Source organism: Pristis pectinata, chromosome 14 (assembly GCF_009764475.1).
Source record: "Pristis pectinata isolate sPriPec2 chromosome 14, sPriPec2.1.pri, whole genome shotgun sequence".
NCBI classification, from domain to species: domain Eukaryota; kingdom Metazoa; phylum Chordata; class Chondrichthyes; order Rhinopristiformes; family Pristidae; genus Pristis; species Pristis pectinata.
Genome location: NC_067418.1, coordinates 35,023,669 through 35,046,468, shown reverse-complemented (window position 1 = coordinate 35,046,468; position 22,800 = coordinate 35,023,669). Strand labels below are relative to the sequence as shown.

The following is a 22,800-nucleotide window of genomic DNA, read 5'->3' as shown; positions in this document are numbered from 1 at the left end:
AACAGGTCCTGTAATTCAGAACATAAACCCCATTTCACTGTCGATTTTTTCCTGCTCAAACCCATGTGGCATGAATTTCCCACAACATATGTCAAACATATTGCTGTGGATAAAGTTGGCAGAACTCGATTGAGAATTGAAAGGAATTCTCACACCTGTACAGGTACCAACCAAGTGAAAATACAAAGATTTATTAGAGGGGAGTGGGAAAGAATTCTGCTTTGAGGTGGAAAGGAGAAAGAAGAGAGACTTACAGGAAAGACTTCATATCTAACCCTCGATTACGGAGCTGTCCCATGACGTAATCCCAGCTCCCAGGGTTGGAGCGACTGCGGCCACCGGCTGTGCGACTGCGTGAGCCCGCTGTACTGCCTGCCCTGTGCTGGGCTCTGTAGGGAGACCTGCTGCCGGAGGTCGTCTGCTGTTGAAACTGAAGCTGCCCAAGGCTCTGGCTGGTGGTGGGCTGGTGGTGGGCAGGTCTATGCTGCTGCAGCGGCTGCTGGAGGCTCTGCTGCCTCTGCAGCGTCCGAGGTCGCGGGCATTTCGACTGTTGGTCGGCCGGTGGTGTGGATATGTGTTCTAACGTGGAGGCTGCTGACAAGGACGGCTCATCCAAGCTAACAGAACAGTGGGGCAGAAGAAAAGAGCGGAAAGATAGAGTAAAGGGAGAAAACAAAAAGCAAAGCAGAGTTAGCCAACCTGCAGTGAAGTCCAGCAATGCGTCTCGAGTGTGTTGGACGCCTGGCTTCGGGCTCATAGATCATTAACACATCGTTACCGACAGGTAGTTATCATTTCCTCATCACCACACAATTACAATACAGCATTACCAACTCGGATTTCAATTTAACTTATTCTTGCTCTTGCCCTCATCGTGATGCATTAGAATTGCACTGGTTATTGGAACACAGCAAGCGAGCAAGGTTCAACAAAGAAGCACTTTGAGGTATATGGAGTTCAGGTTTACTAGAAAAAAAACTGTTTCTGGTAGGCAGTAGGAAGCAACACCAGCATCAGGATCAAAATTGTTAGGGTGTTAGACAGGTGATCCTAGGAGTCACAAACATTTATTTGCAAGAATTGCTTGTTAAACACATTTTTCTACACAGGTATGGCAATAGAAATCAATGTGTCTCAAAAACCTTACGATTCCACATTTTACATTACTCATTCTTGCCATCAGATACCTCAAGCATGTGGCTTTTCTGTACAATGTCATGGCATCGGTGTTAATGTTACACTTAGGGAGAAAACCCATGAAATTAGGGCAAGATTAAAACTTCTCAAGTCTTAATATCCTTAGTGTGGCTATACAAAGAAAGCAATGACAATAGATTATAAATTAGAGAGAAAGAAAGAGTGAGAGAGAGAGAGAGAGAGAGAGAGAGTTAACAATGCTGTTTTTCAGAGGGCATTTGACCTTTAATTCCCTATTAATGAAAATAGCATTTGTTTACAAAGAAAATTACTGTCAGTGCCTTATTTTTCAAAGGTCTTTTAATACCTGTGGAAGATATAAGGTTTACAAAAAGTCAATGTTTGAACTTGCAGTCTCTTTCTTCTGTATGACCAACTTAAGTACTTATTGGAGAAGGACCTTTATTTGCTCATGTGAAGAGATTTCTCTGTAGGGCACTATCTTGTTTTAACTAATGCCACTGAGCTTGAATTGGGTATACTCTCTTCTGCTTGGTTATTCACACAAATTAGTTAGGAAGCTTTACACTGTTATTATTGAACAATGTTGATTGTCAAATTTTAACACCGAGTTACTTGGGCTACTCAGAATGGTCAGGAAAACCATTCCTTTTTAAAGCAAGACTGGGTGAAAGGTGCATATAAAATCCCAGTTCATTTGACAAGATGAAAACTAAACATATATTAGGTTTAGTAATAACAGAATTTTAATAAAAAAAAGGACACAGAAAATTCCAACCCATGAATTCCGTACTCACTGTGGACAATGACATAAGTGATCAGAAATGGAATACTGTCCATTCCAGGCATTGTGTGCTCTCAGGTTTGGTGGAACTTCATTGTATCCAAAGTGAAACTCAGTCAACAAAACCCAATCGCACAAGTGCATCTCTATTACCTCAACTTTTTCATTTCTCACATCAGCCATTCTGTGATCTGCCTCAATAAAATTACCAATTAATGTTACATTAGGGCAGTTTTGTGCTGTGGGTCAATAATAACTGGCAATTAATCTCCAAATATTTAAAATAAACATCATAAAATGTCTTGCAGCAGGGAGACAGAGCAGAACTCATTCTACCACCCTAAGCATGTGAAAAGTCCTTTTTTTATTATTTGGTTTTGTGCTTGCAGGGGCTTATCAGTGCAGAATGGGACCAACAGTGTACTTCCCATATTGGAAGTGTGAATATGTTAAACTAAAAGAATTAAATATTAAACTATAAAGATCAAAAACTCGTTACATCATTGCTCTGTTCAACAGGAAACAATCCACCATCTGACTAAGTAAGAAATGCAGAGTCTGATATCAATTATAGATGCCGAAATATCCAATGCTGTAATGTCTCTTTCCTGAACATGAACTTGTTTTTAAATTGCTCAGATATTTTTTCAAACATAAATTCTGATTCTGAATTAATATTTTGAAAATTTGGCACATAATTTGTGGAAATGCTTCTTTCCTTTCATTTCTTACACCGCTCCTCAATTGCCTAACATCATCCTAAAAAGTGTAGAAGATAATCAAAATATCTGCATTATCACATACTGGCACCTTTAATGTCACTTTTCATAAAGATCAGCAGTAAGCAGAGTCTATAAAGCTACAGCGTGCAACAGAGTATACTTAATCAATGAGTGGTATGGTGTAAGCACATAACAGTTGGCCCACTGAGACCTCAAGGTGAAGGTTATTTCAATTCCAATACATGGTTATAAAATTAAGAGAACTGTAAAGCCATATTTCAGTCACAGCTGCAACATAATGTATTATTTTATTATTTTAAAGTGCCAATTATTGACGAGCAAATTTAAATTTTGCAGTCACAAATCTCCTTATAATCTCCAAAGCTTAAGGCAAAACAAACTTCGCTGACCCACTCCCAAATCAACATTTCATCCAGACGATGCCCATGTATCAAATTGTGGTTGTAAAAATAATGCGACATTCCTCCAGCCAGAATGAACTTGTTATTAGTTGCTAGTGCTGCTTAAAACAGCACAGATATGAGAACAGATCACAAAGCAGCAGAAAGATTGATCAAGGGGATAAATATGGCACTGAGTGACAATTATGCACTTGGATTAGCTATAATATAATAAAGTTAATATCAATGGTCACACAAATTTCATTGCAGACCTTTTGTGTAAATCCAGCAATATGTGAAATAGTTAACACAGAACTCGGAATTACTGTGCTAAGGTCTTGTACCAGGACCACCCTAAGTTCACACAAACCCCCTTATTCATTGGCTATCAAGTTCTGGAGTGCAAGGTTTATCAGATGCTGCTTTTCATAGTTCAGAGCAGCTTGCAATGATATGTGTAAATGTATAAGATCCCAACACAATTGTAAACTACCTTTTGTGATATCAGGTCATTTAAAAAATATTTTAAAAAATAACAAAGGAGATACAGGTTTTGAGTCCATGAATTTTCAGGTTGGTACATGTACAGAAACTAACATCCCAACTTAGCTACAAGTCCCAGGACACTGTTTTAATCTGAAATAAATACCCTAAAAAAGGCCAAGAATTTCCACTTAACACCTTACAGAATCATTCATGCTTCTAAGATCCTTACCTAAAGAAAAGTATTTCACTGTGAGCACAAGTTTCAGTGCAAGCCACCAGCATTGAACGGGCTGCTCAGGACTCTCACATCCTCGTTTATCCCATGGGATAGAACTTCACATTTTTTAAGAATACAGCCACAATAATAAAAAAAATCTATGCATAAAGACTTCACTGCAATTTCACTCTCAATCGATATAAGCCAATAAGAAGCATCAGAAAAATTGAGAGAGACGATTGCAAAAATATTAGCAATAAGCGTTAAAAAGTGGCAAAACAAATAGCAAGAGAGAGGATCAGTGAAAATCTTCCAGGCAGTAAAGTCAAGGCAGCCAAAGGCCATGGTACCAATATATTATAATGACAGAAGAGAGGTGTCAACCAGAGAAGCTGGAATGTAAGGCTGGAAAAGGATGAAGAAAAAGGGCCTGTCGAAGCTGTGGAAGTATTAGTAAGCAACAATATGGATTTTGAATAAAGTGGTTTGGAAGATAGGAAGCGAATCAGGCAGGGCCAGTGCCATGCCATCCAGGATAGACGGCAAAGAGTTTATAGAGGATGGAGCTTGAGGCACAGGTAAAGAATGCAGTAAGTTAAAAATAACAAAGGCACATATCAGTAACCGTATGGCTGAGCCAAGGTTGAATGTACCTCAAGTTATTGAGCTGGATGGAAGCAATCTTGACACAATGTTGGACTTGAAGCTTAGCTTATGTTGAACTTAGGCTTTAAAAAGCAGGTGACACAGAACAATGGAGTTGAGAGTAAGGCTACAGGTGTTTGGGAAGCCAAACATACCTTTATTTTTGCCAAATGTTTCAATGAAAAGCATTCTAATTCCTTCATGATTTAGCTTGACTGCAGGTGACCAACCTGATAGTACAGTTCAGGCAGTCACAGAGAGACCTATCAACAAACACAAGGAAGCGTGTCCCATATATTATTGATAATGTTGTTGAAGGAGGATTTGTCAAGTGAGGAAACAGAGTTTTGGGAAATTCCTAGGAGACCACAGGAGAAGAAGAGTGTGTGGATGCAAACATCTGCTGTGCGCATTCTATGAGATAAGATTGTATCAAATATAGACAACAAACACATTACAAATTAGCAGAAAACATTAGCACAAACACAACAATAGGTTCTTACAGATAAGCAAGAGTGGTTTGGAAATATATAAACAGACAAAACCAATTTGCAAACCAGGTGAACAACTAAAAATATTGAATTAAATAGCGGCTAGAATTGATGACTAATTTATAAGGCAAAGCCCCCTAAAGAAAGAAATGTTTAATTTGGGCTGGTCTGCACTGACAGACAGTGATTCTCTGGACAACCACCTTCTGGCTGCACTGTGAACATCAGTATGCTCCAGAATTCGGTGCCTGAACAATGTAGTGCAGGTATACAAAAGATGCTGGAGAGCAAATTTGAGGTCATCTGATCTCTTGCTTCAGGTACGGCATTCAGTAACATACTGAGCCGAGGGATGGCTACACTTTGTAACAGGCAGCTCATTAACACAACTCCATTCATCCAATGAGTTTACTAAGCTTCACTGTAAAAGAGAAGGGCAGTGATTTGTTTTTTATGTAACTTTATTTTCATGGATATTAATGTTTTTAGTTAACTTACGTCCTTTAAATTTGTTTGTAATTGATTCTTTAATCTGCTCATTAACAATTTTCATTTTTTTCCATTTTGCTTTGATTTCATCCATTTCTTTTGCTCCCATTGCTTTTGCCCCCAGCAGCTGCTCTCAGTCCGCTGTATCCTGGCAGCTATGCTGGCAGTGCATTGGGATGCTTGAAGATACTGCAAAAATCTTAATAAAGTGCCTTCTTTTATCTAAACAATTTTAGTTGATTGAAAGTATCGCATAACCTTAACTTTTAATTCTTCTGTCCTCCTAGCTCACTTAGAGGGCTGCCTTCCCATGCTGTAGTTAAACTCATTACCTTTCCTATGGTATGAATATGTTGGTCCCCTTACCTCGCTCTGTCTGCTATGCGCAAGGTAAAAACATGTCAGCCATCAGCCAATGCTTCTTTGTGCTGTCAGAAAGTGATGCAAGCTGTCTAGAGTGCCTAATCATCTATTTTCCTTCTGCCTAGTTGTTCCTGGAAGTTCAATGATGACCAAATCAGGCTCTGGAATTTTAAATTCTGCTACTGATGAGTGCAAAAGGCAACTGCAACTCTGTGAAACTGTAAATGCAATGGCAACCAAGTGATTGTCCCTGACAGCACATTCATCACATTAATTTGACTCTATAGCAATGAATACAAAACTGTTTCTAACGCGTTTGGGAGAAATAATGGAATGGGAACTTACTGGACTGCAGTCAGCAGTTCCAGTGGAAATCACTGACTTGCAGCCATTGAATCTTATGTCTTGGATTTACATGCAGGCACTGCCACACAGGAGTCTGAATATTTGCGTGATAGATAACACTGTGAATGCCAATACAGTCTGCTAGTTCCATGGATTCCAAAGGCAGAGCCTAATATTGTTTCCTAGATCTGGTCAGACTAAAGTGGGTTTAATTATTAATTACTATTGATTTAATTACTTTACTTTATTGTCGGAAGCATTAAGAAATGTTAAATTCCTTGACAATAGACAAAGCTCTGCTGCCTGATTCATCTTCTATCAAAGCCTGTCTGGGGCACTCCAGTGGTTGGGTTTCTAACTACATCACCTAAGGCCGAGATGCTGTTGATACCTCACCACGCAATGCAAAGAGTGAGGAAAGCCTGCATTAAAATAGGTGGAAGGATGTGTTATGATGATAACATGGCAATTCTCCAGTGGGATGTAGATAGATAGGGTGATTGGGCAAAAACCTGGCAAATGATGTTTCATGTGGGGAAGTGTGAGATCATGCAGTTTGGTAAGAGGGATCAAAAGGCAGATTATTATCTAAATGGAGAGAGGATGAAAATGAATGAAGTTCAGGGGACCTAGATGTTCTAGTGCCTAAATCAGGCAAGCAGGTCCAACAAGTTAAGAAGGGAAATGACATGTTGGCCTTTATCGCAAAGGGGTTGGAATTTAAGAATAGGGAAGTTTTGTTACAGTTGTACAGGATATTAGTGAGGCTACACTTGATAGACTGTGCACAATTTTATTCCCCTTGCCTAAAAAAGGATAGAGTAACATTGGAGGCAGCCCAAAGGAGATTCACCACGGCTAATTCCTAGGATGAGAGCGTGGCTCTGTAAAAAGAGGCCGACAGTTTGGGTCTGTATCCTTTGGACTATAGAAGAATGAGGGAGTGACCTTATTCAAACATATAAGATCCTCATGACTTGACAGGGTAGATGTTGAGATGTTTTCACCAGCAGCAGAATCATAAACAAGAGGACATAGCTGCAATATAAGGGGTCAGTCATTTAAAACAAAGGTGTGAGGGAATTTTTCCTGAGGGTAGTGAATCTTTGGAATTCTCATTAGATACATTTAAGGCAGTGATAGATAAATATTTAAAAGTTCAAAGAACTGAGGGTTGTGGGAACTGCCACAGAAGATGAGTTGCGGACATCATAGATCAGCCATGATCATTTTGAATGGTGGGCAGGCTACAGGATCTGGGTGCCCTGCTCCTGCTCTTATTTTCTTGTGTTCTTGTGACTGGCCTTCCACATCAGGACCTGGTGAATATGGCATGCAAGGAAAGCATGTGCAAGCTAGGTCTAACACAATCTGGCCCAATAAAGAGATGATGATCTTTCCTTATTTTCCACACCACTAACATTCCACATAGAATAATCCTTATTCTGCATAGAAAAGCAGCAAATAGTTTAACAGTTTTCTATTGTTAAACTAACCTTTACCCCTTTAAAATGTAATTAATTAAGCTGTGGTTCTCAGTGAATTCATGGTGTCATCTTTAGACTCTGAACTTGAACTTAATTTGTCTTTCATTTCAATTAAAACGAAACAGTGAACTACTGCAATGGCTAAAATACTGCATAATGAAATGCAAATGCTAAGTATTATACAAACTGCAGATGGCTAAATTCAAAACCTCAAGCAGTAAAAATGTAAAAATATTCTAATTCCTTATGAATAATACTCATTGTAGAACAGAGGAATGAAGAACAAGTAGAGATTTCAACCAGGGTATGGGCAGCTCATTAATTATCTAAAAAAGGCCATACTGTGTGGTAATAGATGTACATAGACATGTTCACCCCACATCATTATGGAATCACAGTTGTGCCCTTCAAAAAGCCAGCAAATTTAAATTCCCATAAACACCTTTTCTGCAGAATTAAGTTATAATTTAAAACTAATCAATTGGATGAGTAGTTTGAGTTGTCTGATAATGATAATTACACCAAGCAACTTTCAGACTAGCCTTTCCAGGATATATTTGCCTGAAGCAACTCGTACAATTGTAACATGCCTTCAATTGCTCAAATAAATTATCAACCTTTTTATCATAAGGAATTTCAATAAATGTATAGAAAGCATTTGAATTATGAGAATAATTTTTCTCCGTGTCAGTAATTTATGTGATGCAACTGTATGACTTTGAAGTTGCTCCAAACTCTTCCTCACCATGTTTACTTCCCTAAGAAAACACAGAGCTCAGAGTTCATTTGACCTCATCAAACCCATTGTTTACATATCGCATATAATTAGATCTATCATGGACTCAATATCACATTCAATCTTTGGACAGTTTTAAAGATATACTCTATGATCTAGCAGGAAAACACAAAATGTTGATTGACTCTGAGGAAGAGTTCCCTCCATAAACAAAACATTTTTCTTAAATCCAGCAGACGTGTCCCATGAAACATTTGATATCAATCTATTAACTCTTTCTATTAATATCTCAAGGCTCCCTGACTGTGTTTAAATTTTAACGGACAGCATTTAATGCCATTCTGTAATTACTACCGCAATGCACTCTGTACTAACTCAACGTAACTGCACTGTGTAATGAATTGACCTGTACGATCAGTATGCAAGACAAGTTTTTCACTGTACCTCAGTACAAGTGACAATAATAAACCAATACCAATACTTTTGAGAAGAAGTTAGGTAGTTGCCTACTCGAGCTTGTGCGGATTTTGTGGTGAAGGCACTCTCGGTGAGCTGTCCCAGGGAAGTTTGAAGATTCTATGCCAGTTATGAAACAATGTGCTTCCAAGTCAGGATGGTGAGTAATTGGGTGGGAACTTGAAAGCAGAAGTGCTCTCATGTTTCTGTCGCCCTTGTCCTTCTGGGTGACAGAGGTCTAGTGGGAAATTTGCTGCAGTGGGTTTTGCAGTAGTGCAAGCTACCATGGAGAGAGTGCGTGTTAATGTAGGTGACAAAGGCTGACATTGATATGAATTATTTTATTCAGGATGGATTTGCACTTCTTGAGTGAGCTTGGAACCACACTCATCTAGGCAGATATGAAATATTTCATCACATTACTGACATGTCTCATCGAGGGCAGAAAGTCATGGACATCTGTGATGGATACACTGGTGAGGGTAAGGCCAAGATTTTTCCCTTGTGTTGGTTCTCTTACCAAATGTTGCAGGCCCAATCTGATTGCTGCGCCCTTCAGGACTTGACCAGCTCGATCAGTGATGGTGCTGCTGAGATACACTTAGTGATGGACACTGAAGTTCCTCCACCCAGTTCCTCCACCCATTCTGAGTTCTTGATAACCTCAGTATTTCTTCTAAGTGCTATTCAACACAGAAATGTATTATCACCCAAGGGAAGGAGTAATCATTAGACAATATATTGGAGGTTTAAGAGTCGTCAGATGCACTTCAGACGTTAACTATTTGGAATGCAGTGAAAGGAGGTGGGAAAATCAAAAGGGACTTGGATACCCCAGGTTTTGGCCCAGGCTGGCATTCTGTTTAGGGACAAAGGTGGCTCTCGCTAGCTAAACATATTCTGGGCAGTTTCATTACATAAATAAATTACATTGTATGACTTATTCCTGGTAATTCATATCTTGCAGAGATGTTTTGTGTGGTGTTGGCTCAGCAGTGTGACGTACAATCAACTGGTGTAAAGAGGCCGGGAGAGAGATTTTAAGCATATCTGGGCAGAGACAGCTACCCAAAAAAATGGCAGGAGGGGAGGGCTGAGGGTGGGTGGAAGAGGGAGTGCATGGCTTCACAGTGAGAGTGAGGCAGACACCACCTTCCCAAGAGATCTGTTGTTGCAGAGGTGAAGCTCTCATCTGAGCCAAGTGCTAGAAGCCTACCTAAAATGCAAATCAAGGACCATGTGTTATATTAGACCCTGTTTAAGATTATCTTATTAAAGAGGATGCCTGCTCTCCCAAACGTTAACTGGTGATCTTATGAAACATCGATTTCACTTATACTTGTATGTCCCAGAGGACCAGGGTCACTCCTCCAAACTCCATTAAAATAATCTGATACTTTGATACACCCCTAGTCTGAAAATAGACCAGTCCTGACCCCTAACCTTACCTGCAACCCTAATCTCTTTTGGCCCCTTACATTGATGCATACACAAACACCCACAGCCCCAAATCAAATTTAAACTTTTGGCACCAGTGAACTCTGATGCTATAAGCTTGCCAAAAAATCCAGGGTCAGTTTAAAGTCACCTCCATGATGTGTTTAACAGGCATATGCCGCTATCATTACATTTTATACATCTGGACCCAGGCTGTTTTAGGCCACTGCTCTTATATATAATTAACTACGAGAGAAAAAAAATTGCTAAAATTCTCAGATGTTGCTTGTGTGCAGTATAAAGGTTAATAATTAACATCAAGGGAGCGTTTTGCCTTCTTAGTGAGGTTAGTCTTTGTGTAAATTCTCTGACACAAAGACTCAGAGACCTGTAACGATGAAACAAAACATACTACAATTTCTGCCTTATACACAATTGTTCCTCGGGCTACCTGATAGAAGATAAGGAAAAGTGGACATACTTTCATTATTTTCCACCAGGGAAGAACAGAACACCAAAAGTAAATATACTTGAGAGGCCACCTTCACAAGTTTTTTTAAAACTATAGTTCATTTAGCCATAGATACCAGCATCATTGAGGTGTAGCATTTAGCAAGCTATTGAGAATACCGTGTTACAATAAAATTCTGCGGTAATTGCAAGGACCACGTCCACGTAAAAAAGGATACATTTCCCTCCAAATGAATAACCTATTTTTACTTTCATAAAATACCTGATCCTAGAGTTGCTTTAAGTTAGTCCAAGCCATTTTTTCTGCTTGGTTCTGCACCTGATTCTGGAACAAGATCAGACAAGATCCACTTAATTTCCATAATTTTCTAAATGAAAAGAGATCTTGCTGCGTTAATATTTCCCGTGTCCTAACTTGGTTTGATGAAATTTTCTGTTTCTTGTGCAGGTTCTCTTACAAAATCAAGGACCTCTTTTGAGTAAGTCAATATATGTGGGAACAGACTTTCTCATTAAACCTAAATCAACAACACTGTAAATGCAATTGTTTTGTTGATAATACAGAGCTAGTGCTTCTATTGATAGGAAAGCCAGTGAAATAATACCACCAGAGAAAGGAACGCTGCCCTGCCAGCTGAATGTCAAACTTCATGTTTGTCAATTTATTACAATCTGGTCACAAAGCTAGACAAGTCATTTGGCTTGTCCTTCTCAACATATTGCTATTGGGAAAAGAACATTCATCTCCCACAATGCAACTCCAGTCAGTCACAGGGAGAAAGCAGGCCCATGAAGCTGCAATGAACATCCATCATTTATTAGATCCAAAGCATGCTAAATAAAGTGTTAGTGAGACTTTCAATGGTATTGTGGGCATGATAAGACAAATTATTGTCATGGTAAGTGAATGGATACAATTAGAAAGTATAAATATTCTTAAAACCCATGAATGTGTAAGTGTAATGAACAAATGATGGGATTCAGTGCTGCTGGGGAGTCATGTTGTGAAGACACTTATTAATTTCCTGCAAAAATTACTTCATTATTGAAAGACTGATTTCTTCGGCCGTCACAGTCTCAGTAAGTATTTAACCACTCAGTTAAACTCACTTAGCTTGGTTGAGCTTGCCCGATGCTAGGAGAGTCTGGACTGTGTGCCAGCGCCCACCTTTCCCAACCTTCCCATTGGCAGCTTCACCCCGATTACTGTTGGAAGATCCACTGCTCTTCATGCTGTTGCTGCGGGTTTGCTTCTCGGCCGTGCGCGTTTCTTTTTCAGCTACTGGAGCTTTGTTACCGGACATGAGAGAGCCACTAGTACGGACAGGAAGCAGAGTGGACAGAGAGTGAGTCAGCCCTGATTGAAGATTGGAGTAAAGCAGATCTGCCGCTAAAGCACATCAGTGCACACCTACGCAGCCCTTTCTTCCAAAGCTCAAAAAAAAACAGCAAAAGGGGATTAAGCAGCCAGAGAAATTCTATCAACACCGTCAAGACAGCCATTTTTATAAGCAGCATTTTTTAAAATGTTAGTTCTACCACACAGTGTCACAGAGAGAATATTTGTACAGGCCTCAACGAGCAACCCTCTGCTATCCCACATTTGGAAGATGGATCAGATGAGGAAGGATTTTCAGATGTGAACTTCAAGCAAGGCACATGATCAGGAGGGTTGTTCGTCTCCATGGGGTCAAGTTATCCATGGGGTTGCAAAGGATTTGGGAGTGGGCGTGAGTGGGTGATTGGGTGGATGGGTAAAAGACAGAGGAAGGAAGCTTAACATACTTATAGACAACCAAACCATTGAAAGAAACTCACTTGAGTGAAAGACGTGGGTCACCATAAGGTGCATAAGGCGAAATGTTTAGAATGAACTCCTTTGGAGGGTAGGAACTCCATTTCTTTTGTACTGTGCTGTCATTGTTATTCCAAAAGTCTTTGTCAAGATCACTAGAATAGCAAAGAGAGAAAAGAGGGAAAACACAACAGAAGCTGAAATATGAAAAATATGTTTGTTAAAGCTGGATTTTATCACTGTGGGTGAATACTTGGTCAGGTGGTGAGCAAATTCCCTGGCAGAGGAAATAGCATTTAACAACTGAGTTCGACAGGAATCAACAGTTTTAGTGTTCATGCCCAAATCTTTGGGAAAGTTAATATCATCTTTTTCTGTGAGATTTGTCTTAAAGAGAAAACAAGTTTGTTAGTCGAAGGACCTCAGGGGAAGAACATTTTGCTGAGCAAAGGATATACTGCAGGGAGCAAAGCAGCTGAATTGTTAGTCAGAGACAACTGAAAGTGGCTTCTCCAAGGATTCTTTGACAAAGTTCCTAGTAATTAAGTAAAAGCAATACCTGATTGAGGTCATGATAGGTCTGCAGTACTTTGAATACATTATGTACACAAGCCCCTAAATCCCACTGCATGATGTTTCTACTTCCTTAAGAAACAGGTAAAGTGTGGAAGAGGCAACACCCAAATGAGTTTACCTAAAGCACGATGACATTCAGCTTGTTGAGCAGATTTGGAGACCCTTCTGCCACTGTGCTTATAAACACCGCTTCTGCTGATCTTTCTGCTGATTTAATAAAGAAGTCTTCTTCTGCTCCCATTCAACATCAAAAGGAAAACAGGGGACTTTATTATGGCAAGTCCTGGAATCCACTTCTCAAGCAATTTTTATGGCACACAAAACTGCATCATGTTATAGAAATTCTTGGCCTAAGAACCTTCACAAGTATGTGAACAAAAGATAGTTAAAGAACAAAGCATAGAAGCTACAGACTATCTGTTGGTAAATGGGATTAGCATAGATGGGCAGTTAATGGTTGGCATGGACTCAGTGGGCCAAAGGACCTGTTACTGTGCTGTATGACTCCACGACAGGTAGGATCACTTACAAATGGAGGAAGTCATTTTATATTTGAGAGCGAGGGTATGATTGAAATTCTTCTTTTGTTTCTATTTTTTTTAGAGATGAAAATGAAAATGAGACTCAAAAAAAATGAGACTCAATGATGGTCAGTGCTGACTTGATAGGCGAAAGGGCCTGTTTCTGTGCTGTATCTCTCTATGATATGTAACATCCAAAGGCGTTGTGGAAGAGCTTCAATAAAGATAATTATTAAAAAAACAACTATTACAAATAATAACAAACCAAAACATAGAGAAATCAACAAAAGAAATAGATCAAATAATACAAGGCAGATGGGGCAGCAGAGGTACGATTCAATTTTCCAAATATTAATGGAAGGATTATTATGAAAAAGGAATGAAGGTTGCTAATTGTTTCTTAAAGAAAGAAGAAGGGGATAAGTAGGGAAATTATAGAACAGCCAGTTCTAACTGAGTTATGGGCAAACTTTGAACTTCCTTTTGCCTCTCATGGTAAAATACATCACTAGCAAATTTGAAATGCACAAGTGGTTACTGAATCTGCACATGGGACATATTGAAGAATACCACCTTCCCATCGCCCAATCCACCCAGGGCTATAAACATCTTCAATTTAGAAAGCATCTTCCAACCCTCAGGACATTCAAAAGCATATCACAGAGATGAAGTATTTTAGAAACAGACTGGATGATTAATGAAATGGGGTTTAAACTATAACCTTCTGAATGAAATGTGAGAGTGATCGAAACAAAAACTAACACAATAAAATCTAAATTAAGGAACACAGCACAATTTAGGCTAATCAAAGTAATTAATGTGGATCTGTTGACCAATTTAATTACATTTTTTGAAAAGATCACTTTGTCGAGAAAATGAGAAGCCAGTGGTCCTCAGTTGAACATCTCATGTAAATGGGATATTAGGTCATGTGAACAACTTGGTAAGAAATGTATGGGGATGGTTAGGTCATAGAAAGCAATAGTAAGCAATAATAATAGAAAGATTTTTTTTTGAAGTGGCAAGATGAGAATAGGAGTGGATTCAAAGAACCTTTACTAATTTTTTTTAATAAATGGGTTGGCAATAAATGCAAGGGGAACAATATCAAAGTTTGATAATAGTCACAATTTTGGAAACAGAAACATGAGGAATAATACAGGATACTAAAAATCAAACAGTTTTGTGGAGTGAATATATAGAAAGCGGATGTGGGTTGGGTTGGCTTGAGCAAGTGGTTTAGTGATATAGATAAACCACATGAGATTTCCTCAAGATTTAATGCCAATTGTCTTAACACATGTCACCAAGAGATCTTCATCTCATCAGGCAAACCTTTTAAAACCAATTTTAGTAAATTTAGCTTGATATTCTCACCAAAGTTGACACTTCATTTTCACTGGGAGGACATTCCTTATTGGGGCAACAGGACAATCCCAGTCTCATCCCAAACAGCATGATGGCCTCTGGAAAATTATTGCAAATTTAGAGCTGCCCTCTTCTGTTTGGAGCACCACATTTGATAAAGCCTGTCAGGACCTTGGAAATGTGCAAGGAGATTTACTGAGGATGAATACTTCAGTTGGAGAAACTGGAAATTGTTCCAAAGCTTTTAAAATCTTGTTCCAAAGATTTTAATGGTTTTGATAGAGTAGGGAAAAACTGTTTGCAATGACAGAAGGGCTGATAGCTAGCAGACACATACTTAAAATCATTGAAAAAAGAACCATATCTAAATTGAGCAAACTTTAAAAAAATTTAATAACAAAAATAGAAAATGCCGGAAACATCTTTCCTTATTCCCAGTGTTGAGAAAGGATCCCAGACTTGAAATGTTAGCTGTTTCTCTTTCCACAGGTGCTGCCTGACCTGCTGAGTGTTTGCAGCACCTTCTATTTTTATTTCAGATTTCTAACATCTGCAGTTTTTTGATTTTCCTTTAAAATATGATTAAGAATGCATTGCTTGATAGGGTGCTGGAAATACTTTTCAAAACAGTTAATTTCAAAAGAAAATAGAGAATGCAGAGGTACTTGAAAAAGATTCTTTTTTAAAAAGAGACTAAGGGGAAAGAGTAGGGAATTGGGATTAATTAATGACCTCCACTAAAGATTGGCACAGTCAATGGAATGACTTTTGTGCAATATAATGTTACGATTAATGACCATTAATCTGTACATCAGAATTCATGAAGGACCACATTGAGACTTAGCACTTAGAATCGTCATAGCCTCTCAGGAAGAGAATTTGATCCTCGTCTGGTCACTTTATACTTATGACTCAGATCCCAGGGCAAATACACTGCTAATAGGTCTCCCAAAACTTTTGAAATAGCCAAGAAGCTGAGCCCTGGGACAATCTCCACTCTCAAAATGTTTGTGTTCAGCTGTTGAACTAAATTGTGTGATGCAAGCTAAGAACTCATTGATAGGTCAAATGCTAGTAGAGGAAAGATGACATAGAAGACTATGAGAAATTATGAACAAGTTTAAAAAAGTTAAAATTGAACAGGAAAAAAAGTATTCTACACACAAAAAAAAATGACCGATTGTGTCAAATGTCCAGGGGATTAAGTTGTGGACCAGTGCAGACCCAGCATTAAATCAGGGAATAGGGCCACCAAAGGACTCACACAACAAATGAGAGTCAAATTACAAAAAAATTGCAGTTATTTTGCCCCAATATTTACCAGGGAATCTAACATTTTGGGCATGGCTTTCAAAGGAAAGATTAAAATGACATTAAGATTGGAAGGGAAAAGATAGTTGATAAACCAATCCACTAAATGGTTAGATGACATTGCGCATATTGCAGTGATATGAGAGTCACTGTTAATCTACCTAAAAAAAATCATCAAAGAAAATTTTGATAGCGAACTGGTGAAGAATTAATGAGATTCCCTCTTTTAAAAACAGAGATAGGTTCAGTCCAGGGAATAATGGTCTCATTATCTTAATGTTGTGAGGAAAGATAATCAAATCTTTTCTCAAAGATGTCTTTGAATAGCACACAGAAAATAAAAATGTAATTAAGTGTAGATAGCATTGATTTCAAAAAATCTGCTTGCCCAAAAACTGAAATATCTTAAGAATATTATAAAAATAGTAAAAAGGCAATGAGGTGAAATGAGGTGAAACATGCCAGAATGAATGCAAAATTGAAAAACTAAACCTTTCAAGACTAGATAAGCCGGCTAGAGTGCCTTTCTTAAGAGTGAAGCTAGTTCGGTGCATTGCATGAGATTGACTGTTAACATTTACCGTGTGAATACATCTGAGTTTGCAAATTCATGCCTGGCAAGATTCCTTGGAAAAATGTGCCTTTCAAATCTCTGTAAGTACACTTTTAAGGAGGAGCCATTATTTTGATCACATACAGTATTTCTCCACCTTTGAGAGCAATATATAGTCTCTAAAACATGGGGTGCTGGGGTGTGAAAGAGAGGGACTAAATTCTGAGCTCATGGCTGAACTGTTGTTGAAAAAATGCTGCAGCCATTTGTCTTTGTCTTTGCCTTCCTCCATTGGATCACAGAACTTTACTCTGCAGGGAGCAGTGAAATGGTCTTTTATATTTATGTCCACACTGAATAAGCTAAGAGATGTGGCATTTCTCATATGTTCAAATGTTATATTTCAATATTTATCCATCTTTTAAAACATACATTACTGGTTCAGTTTTTTTCCCAATATTTCTGGCATGCCAATCCATTTTCTAACAATTGCCTATATAAAAGTGTCCTTGCTTTTCTTTTGACCATCTTCAATTTAATGATTCCATATCAAGTCGAGAAAATATCCTAATTTACCTGATCAAAAGACCTCATAAGTTTGAAAATTAATGGAACGTTAGAATGTAGAACGAAGACCATCCCATATTACACAAACTACGACATAGTGCCATTGCATACTGTATTGACTTCTGGCTCTCTTGCATGGTAGGGAGTCTGAGCCTGTGGTTCCTTTAACACTGAGCAGAGTAACCACCTGCAACAATGCATCATGCATGAAAGTAAGGTTAATCTGCATGTTAGCATTCTAACATTGGTTTACATTTCCTATCAGTGGGAGAACAATCCAATGCTTACAGATTCTGCTTTACAACAATGGCAAGGGTGGACTTCAAATCAACCATTGTATCAGGGGAAATCACCAGCAGGCCCTGCCTCGTACTGTGTGCTGGCATTCAATTTACCTTTTCTCCCCCCAAAATGTCAAATGACAAATACCTCAGCAGGCCAAAGTGTTCTGGCCAGGTGCCAGAGCAATGTAAACAAAGCTCCATTATAATATCTTTCTGGGATATTTTATATAAAATCATATTAGATGGAAGCAGAACTAATTCACAGGCTGCAGGAACTTTTTGCAGAATAGTATGTCATGACGAATTTTATGCTCTATCTATATCTTCAATTTAAAAGTTATCCTTTGGTTTAAATTCTTCTTCTATTAAGTCTAGAGAAGTGTATATTTCAAAGGAACATGTTAATAATGTTAGTCTGTTCAGCTCCAATTTTAGCTGCAGATTTTATTTTCTATTCTTGGCAATTCCCCATTTTGATGTCAGTTTTCTTCCAGCTCAGTAATGTGTTAATTGTACGGCACTAAACACTTTCTGCTATCTATGTAGATTCATCAGAATCATCATTATTTTTTCTATTTGAATCTACTTCTGATTGGTAGACCCTCTGAAAAGATGGCTTATTTACAAAGGTTATGTTTAAAATCTTCATGCTTGGATTTTTTTGGCTATATCACATCATCAATATTTCTTCACTAAACAAACTCCGTGGTGTTCTCAGTAGTTGTTTACCTATACAAGAACTCTGTGCTGTCCTTCACTAAATCACAACCTAAAGCTTCAGTTTAAGCAGGTGAGATTTTAAGAAGGGGTCACTTCTGAATGCATTTTCTAAACAATGCCATGGTTAACATGTCCTTGAGCAATCACCCAATGCAGCAGAGCCCCAAACTAAATTACTTCTTCACATTAGCTACTTTATCACAATGATCTTTGCTTGAACAATCTGTCTGTTGTTTCAAAAATCTGGTCACAATGAAATATACACAAGGTCATTAATTTTTTTTGGTTTTGGCTTCCCTGCTACTGTGCCACTGAATATATTTTATTTCATTTAAACTTAGTAAAATTGGTGCTTTTCTTTTTTTCAGCTATATAATTAGCAATAATGTATGCATCAATTTAAAAGCACTGTTTCTACCACCCTGGGCATTTACTCCATCCACTTTTCTAAGTACTCGCTCTAACAACAGTCAATATAGTGTGGTTATTGCTGAGGCTACTCTGACAGCACTTCCCAAAGCCATGGTCAAACCAAGGGGAGGGAAGGGAAGTAGGCCCCCATTTTGCCTGTCCCCTCCAACTCACACACCATACTAAATGAGGAATATATTGCTTCATCATCACTGGATATGAAGTCTAAAACTTACTAACTCACAATATTGTGGGAGTACTTTCACAAGAATGGCAGCTTTTCAAGGAAGTGCCCAGTACCAGCTTATTAAAGGCATTAAATGCTATTCTCACCAGCAACACCTACATCCACTAAATAAACAAACAAATTGTTTGGCTATATCACATCATCAATATTTCTTCACTAAACAAACTCCGTGGTGTTCTCAGTAGTTGTTTACCTATACAAGAACTCTGTGCTGTCCTTCACTAAATCACAACCTAAAGCTTCAGTTTAAGCAGGTGAGATTTTAAGAAGGGGTCACTTCTGAATGTATTTTCTAAACAATGCCATGGTTAACGTGTCCTTGAGCAATCACCCAATGCAGCAGAGCCCCAAATTTAATTACTTCTTCACATTAGTTACTTTATCACAATGATCTTTGCTTGAACAATCTGTCAAATCAATTTATTGATTTATTCAAATCAATAAATTGATCAGTTTTCCAATAAAGCTATCTTTAGATGCAAAATATCATAAATTTATTTTTTCCTCAATCTCTCCCTTACTCTAAAACATTTTTCTAAGTTTCCTGATACTCCCTTCTTCTTTCGCTGGTATACCAGATTCCTTCCAATCCCCTCTTCTGCAATTGATACCCTAGATTCCTGTCACTAGTACCCTGTTCTATTCTTCAATAACAAACTACTGTACTATGGAAATAACTGCATAAGCACCAATGAACATTCCACAATAATTATATTGAAGAAACAATGGGCAACAATTGAAAACTTACTGAATTTTAGTGCATTAGCTGTGGCTATATATTGTTTTAGATGTGTGTCTATTGATAGTACTGTCAAACAACCAGTTGGAGATGGAGGCATTATGCTCAGAATTAAAGCATGCAATCATTTTTGCAGCCAGCAGTCAATTTGCTCAGAATGGAGCAAGTGAAAGTGACAGAACCTACAGCAACTTCTCTCAATGAAAGCAGTGTGATTTTCCAGTAAAGGGTATTAAACAAAGGATAATTATAAACAAATTATGTGTATCTTTGTCACTTACAGCACTGTGGTCATCAGACTTGATTGAGAGGGGCGCTTCCTCTCTGGCTGAGAATATGTGCAGCTGTTTTTGAAAGTATTTCAGTGTACGGAATAAAAATCTGATTTCAGTCTCATAAACAAATTGATCCCATTTATTTTTTGAGTTATTTTGGCAGACTCCTCCGGTAATGCTGACAGAATGCCTGATAACTGGGCCCAGTCCTGGTCTTACACTATAACACCCTGCTGGATTTCTTTGGATTTATATCTTCTGGTAGCAAGCCCAAAAAAAAAACATAGCTTCTGAAAATCCAAGAGCATAGTTTAAAGATTTACTCTGCACCCTCCCAATCCTGTACTTGACTGGAATGAGGCTGATGGAATGCATTAAAAAAACTGCATTGGATGATGGTGCAGATAAAGTTTTAACCTATAATAGGAACTTGTCCTGGGTGTGATTGACAGACTCTTCATTTAAACCATATTGACAAGGCAAAGGGAGCTTCATCATTTATTAATTCTTATTATGGAAGTCCTGGGGGGCTTTTTTCTGGCACTGGATGGAAAATGTCACAAGCTTTCTATTCTCCAGCACTGACAACCATTCTTAGTTTAAATATTTGGATAGATTTCATGGCACAGAAAATAATGCATTTGTACAAAGAGACACTTGGTAAAGATCTTTTTGGAACATAATTCAAAATATTATTCCACTTTTATGACCTGAAAATAAGTCTGCTAACTCCACACTGTTATAAAATTGCACTTTGGGATTCTACATTTTGGGTATAGAGTAAGAGCCCGTCTTTAAGTCCACAGATTTGTGCAAGAAGTGAATTGTAGACATACTTCAAGTATGAAATTTAGATACTTGTTAATAAAAATATTTTCCAACTAATTATTTCCTGAAAAGTGAACATTAGATTGAACTACTGATCCCTACTGTTCTTGCCTGTGGAGAGAGATATTTGACAATCTCCTGCAACTGCTGTGATGTCAAACAGCTGAAAGCGTCACTGACAGACAGATTTGGAACAGGTGGCTAAACATACTGAAATATAGGATGTGGCTTTATTAATGTGATCTTTGGTCAGATGAAAATAAATTAACTCCTACACTCTTTAAAAAGTTAATGTTTAATTCACTATATGATCTTGAGTTGGTGTTACAATTCATGAATGATTGGTAGGGTAATCTCTGTATTTCAGACTTCTGTATGAACCTAGCAATCTCAATCTAGTTTCTTAATCTAGTTTAATTTAATGTAGAGAGGCTTGGTGGGAGATTTGAAAACCATCACAGTTGTGGCATTGTTGGTGTTGTGCTGAGGCTGAGGATGAAGCACGTTGATAGAAATCTCTGTACTCTTCACCAACTCTCATCTTGACTTGGGTGCCTGAAATGAAAAGCACTCTACTTCCCAGCATAAATATCTGTCAGCTCGATCAGTGCAAAAAGAACACTCCAGAATATGAAATGATATAGTTAAGAGGTGTGACCTAAAAGAAAAAAAAGGAACTTCTAAGGCCCACATCAACTCCCTGTGCATTTTACAAACTGTTGCAATTTCCATTTGGATCAAAGTACTTCAGGCCAGAATATGAATTACAATTTTAATCCATCTGAGGAAAAACAATTGTGATTGGAGGAGGTAGAATGAAAAACATGCCTTTTGTTTAAAGTAAGGAAATGAAATCAAGTGAGATTTAAGAAGTCTTTCAATTGTCGGGTATTCAGAAATTTTTTGTAGCTGCAAGAATTGTCTTTATATACTTGTGACACGGTTACTGCTTTCCCATCTAGGCATATTTTCTTCTCTTTTAGGCAGGCCCTTGGGATCAAGGATGACTCTAGGTCTGTGGGTTCTGAGGTGGCTGAGGAGGCCAAGTGGCGCCATCAGGCTCTGCCACAGGTGTGCCAAGTGTTGACAGACAGGTCGGGCAGTTTGGGAGGTGGTGCACTCTTTCCAGTGATAACACCGGGCTTCCATGTATTCCTGATGAGTAGTTCTCAATGCCATCTTGAATGATCCTTCTTCATTTTGAGACATTACGGGCCAGGGATTCCAATGTGTCGGTAGGAACTTTATACGTTCTCCCAGAGGCTTTGAGAATGTCATTAAACATTTCCTCTCTCCACCATGATGGGGCTCAGAATAGAGTAGTTGTTTCGGGAGTCTAGTATCGAGCAAGTGAGCAACGTGGCCTTGCGGTCATGGCTTGGTAAGGCAACTGCTCTGCCCGTGTCTGCAAGAAACTGCAGAGAGTTGTGGACACAGCTCAGCACATCATGGAAACTACTGCACCCTCTATAGACTCTGTCTATACTTCTCACTACCTCAGTAAAGCAGCCAACATAATCAAAGACCCCACCAACCCCAGACATTCTCTCTTCTCCCCCCTCCCATCAAGCAGCAGATACAAAAGCCTGAGAGCACATACCATCAGGCTCAAGGACAGCTTCTATCCCGCTGTTATAAGACTATTAAACAGTTCCCTTGTATGATAAGATGGACTCTTGACCTCATAACCTACCTCATTATGACCTTGCACCTTATTGTCTACCTGCACTGCACTTTCTCTGTAGCTGTTACACTTTATTCTACATTCTGTTATTGTTTTACCTTGTACTACCTTGATGCACTGTGTAATAAATTGATCTGTATGAACGGTATGCAAGACAAGTTTTTCACTGTACCTCAGTACATGTGACAATAATAAACCAATTCCAATTCCAGTGTAATTAAGGCCTTGGTAGT

The 22,800-nt window shown here is 38.5% G+C and overlaps 1 protein-coding gene across 6 annotated transcripts in view; it reads right to left on the bottom strand.

Annotated features, from left to right (window-relative positions):
* Window positions 1-22,800, bottom strand: part of syt7a (synaptotagmin VIIa) — a 452,949-nt gene that overhangs the window by 95,802 nt on the left and 334,347 nt on the right. For 2 of the 6 annotated variants that reach the window (XM_052029168.1, XM_052029169.1), the window contains exons 4-6: window positions 12,507-12,638; window positions 11,799-12,002; window positions 255-617 (exon numbers count right to left, since the gene is read on the bottom strand). The exons of 1 other annotated variant lie outside the window; for it this stretch is intronic. In XM_052029168.1, the coding sequence (XP_051885128.1) occupies window positions 255-617; window positions 11,799-12,002; window positions 12,507-12,638 (699 nt within the window). The remainder of the gene's footprint in view (window positions 1-254; window positions 618-11,798; window positions 12,003-12,506; window positions 12,639-22,800) is intronic. 3 more of the 6 variants (XM_052029172.1, XM_052029170.1, XM_052029171.1) reach the window with 3 other exon arrangements.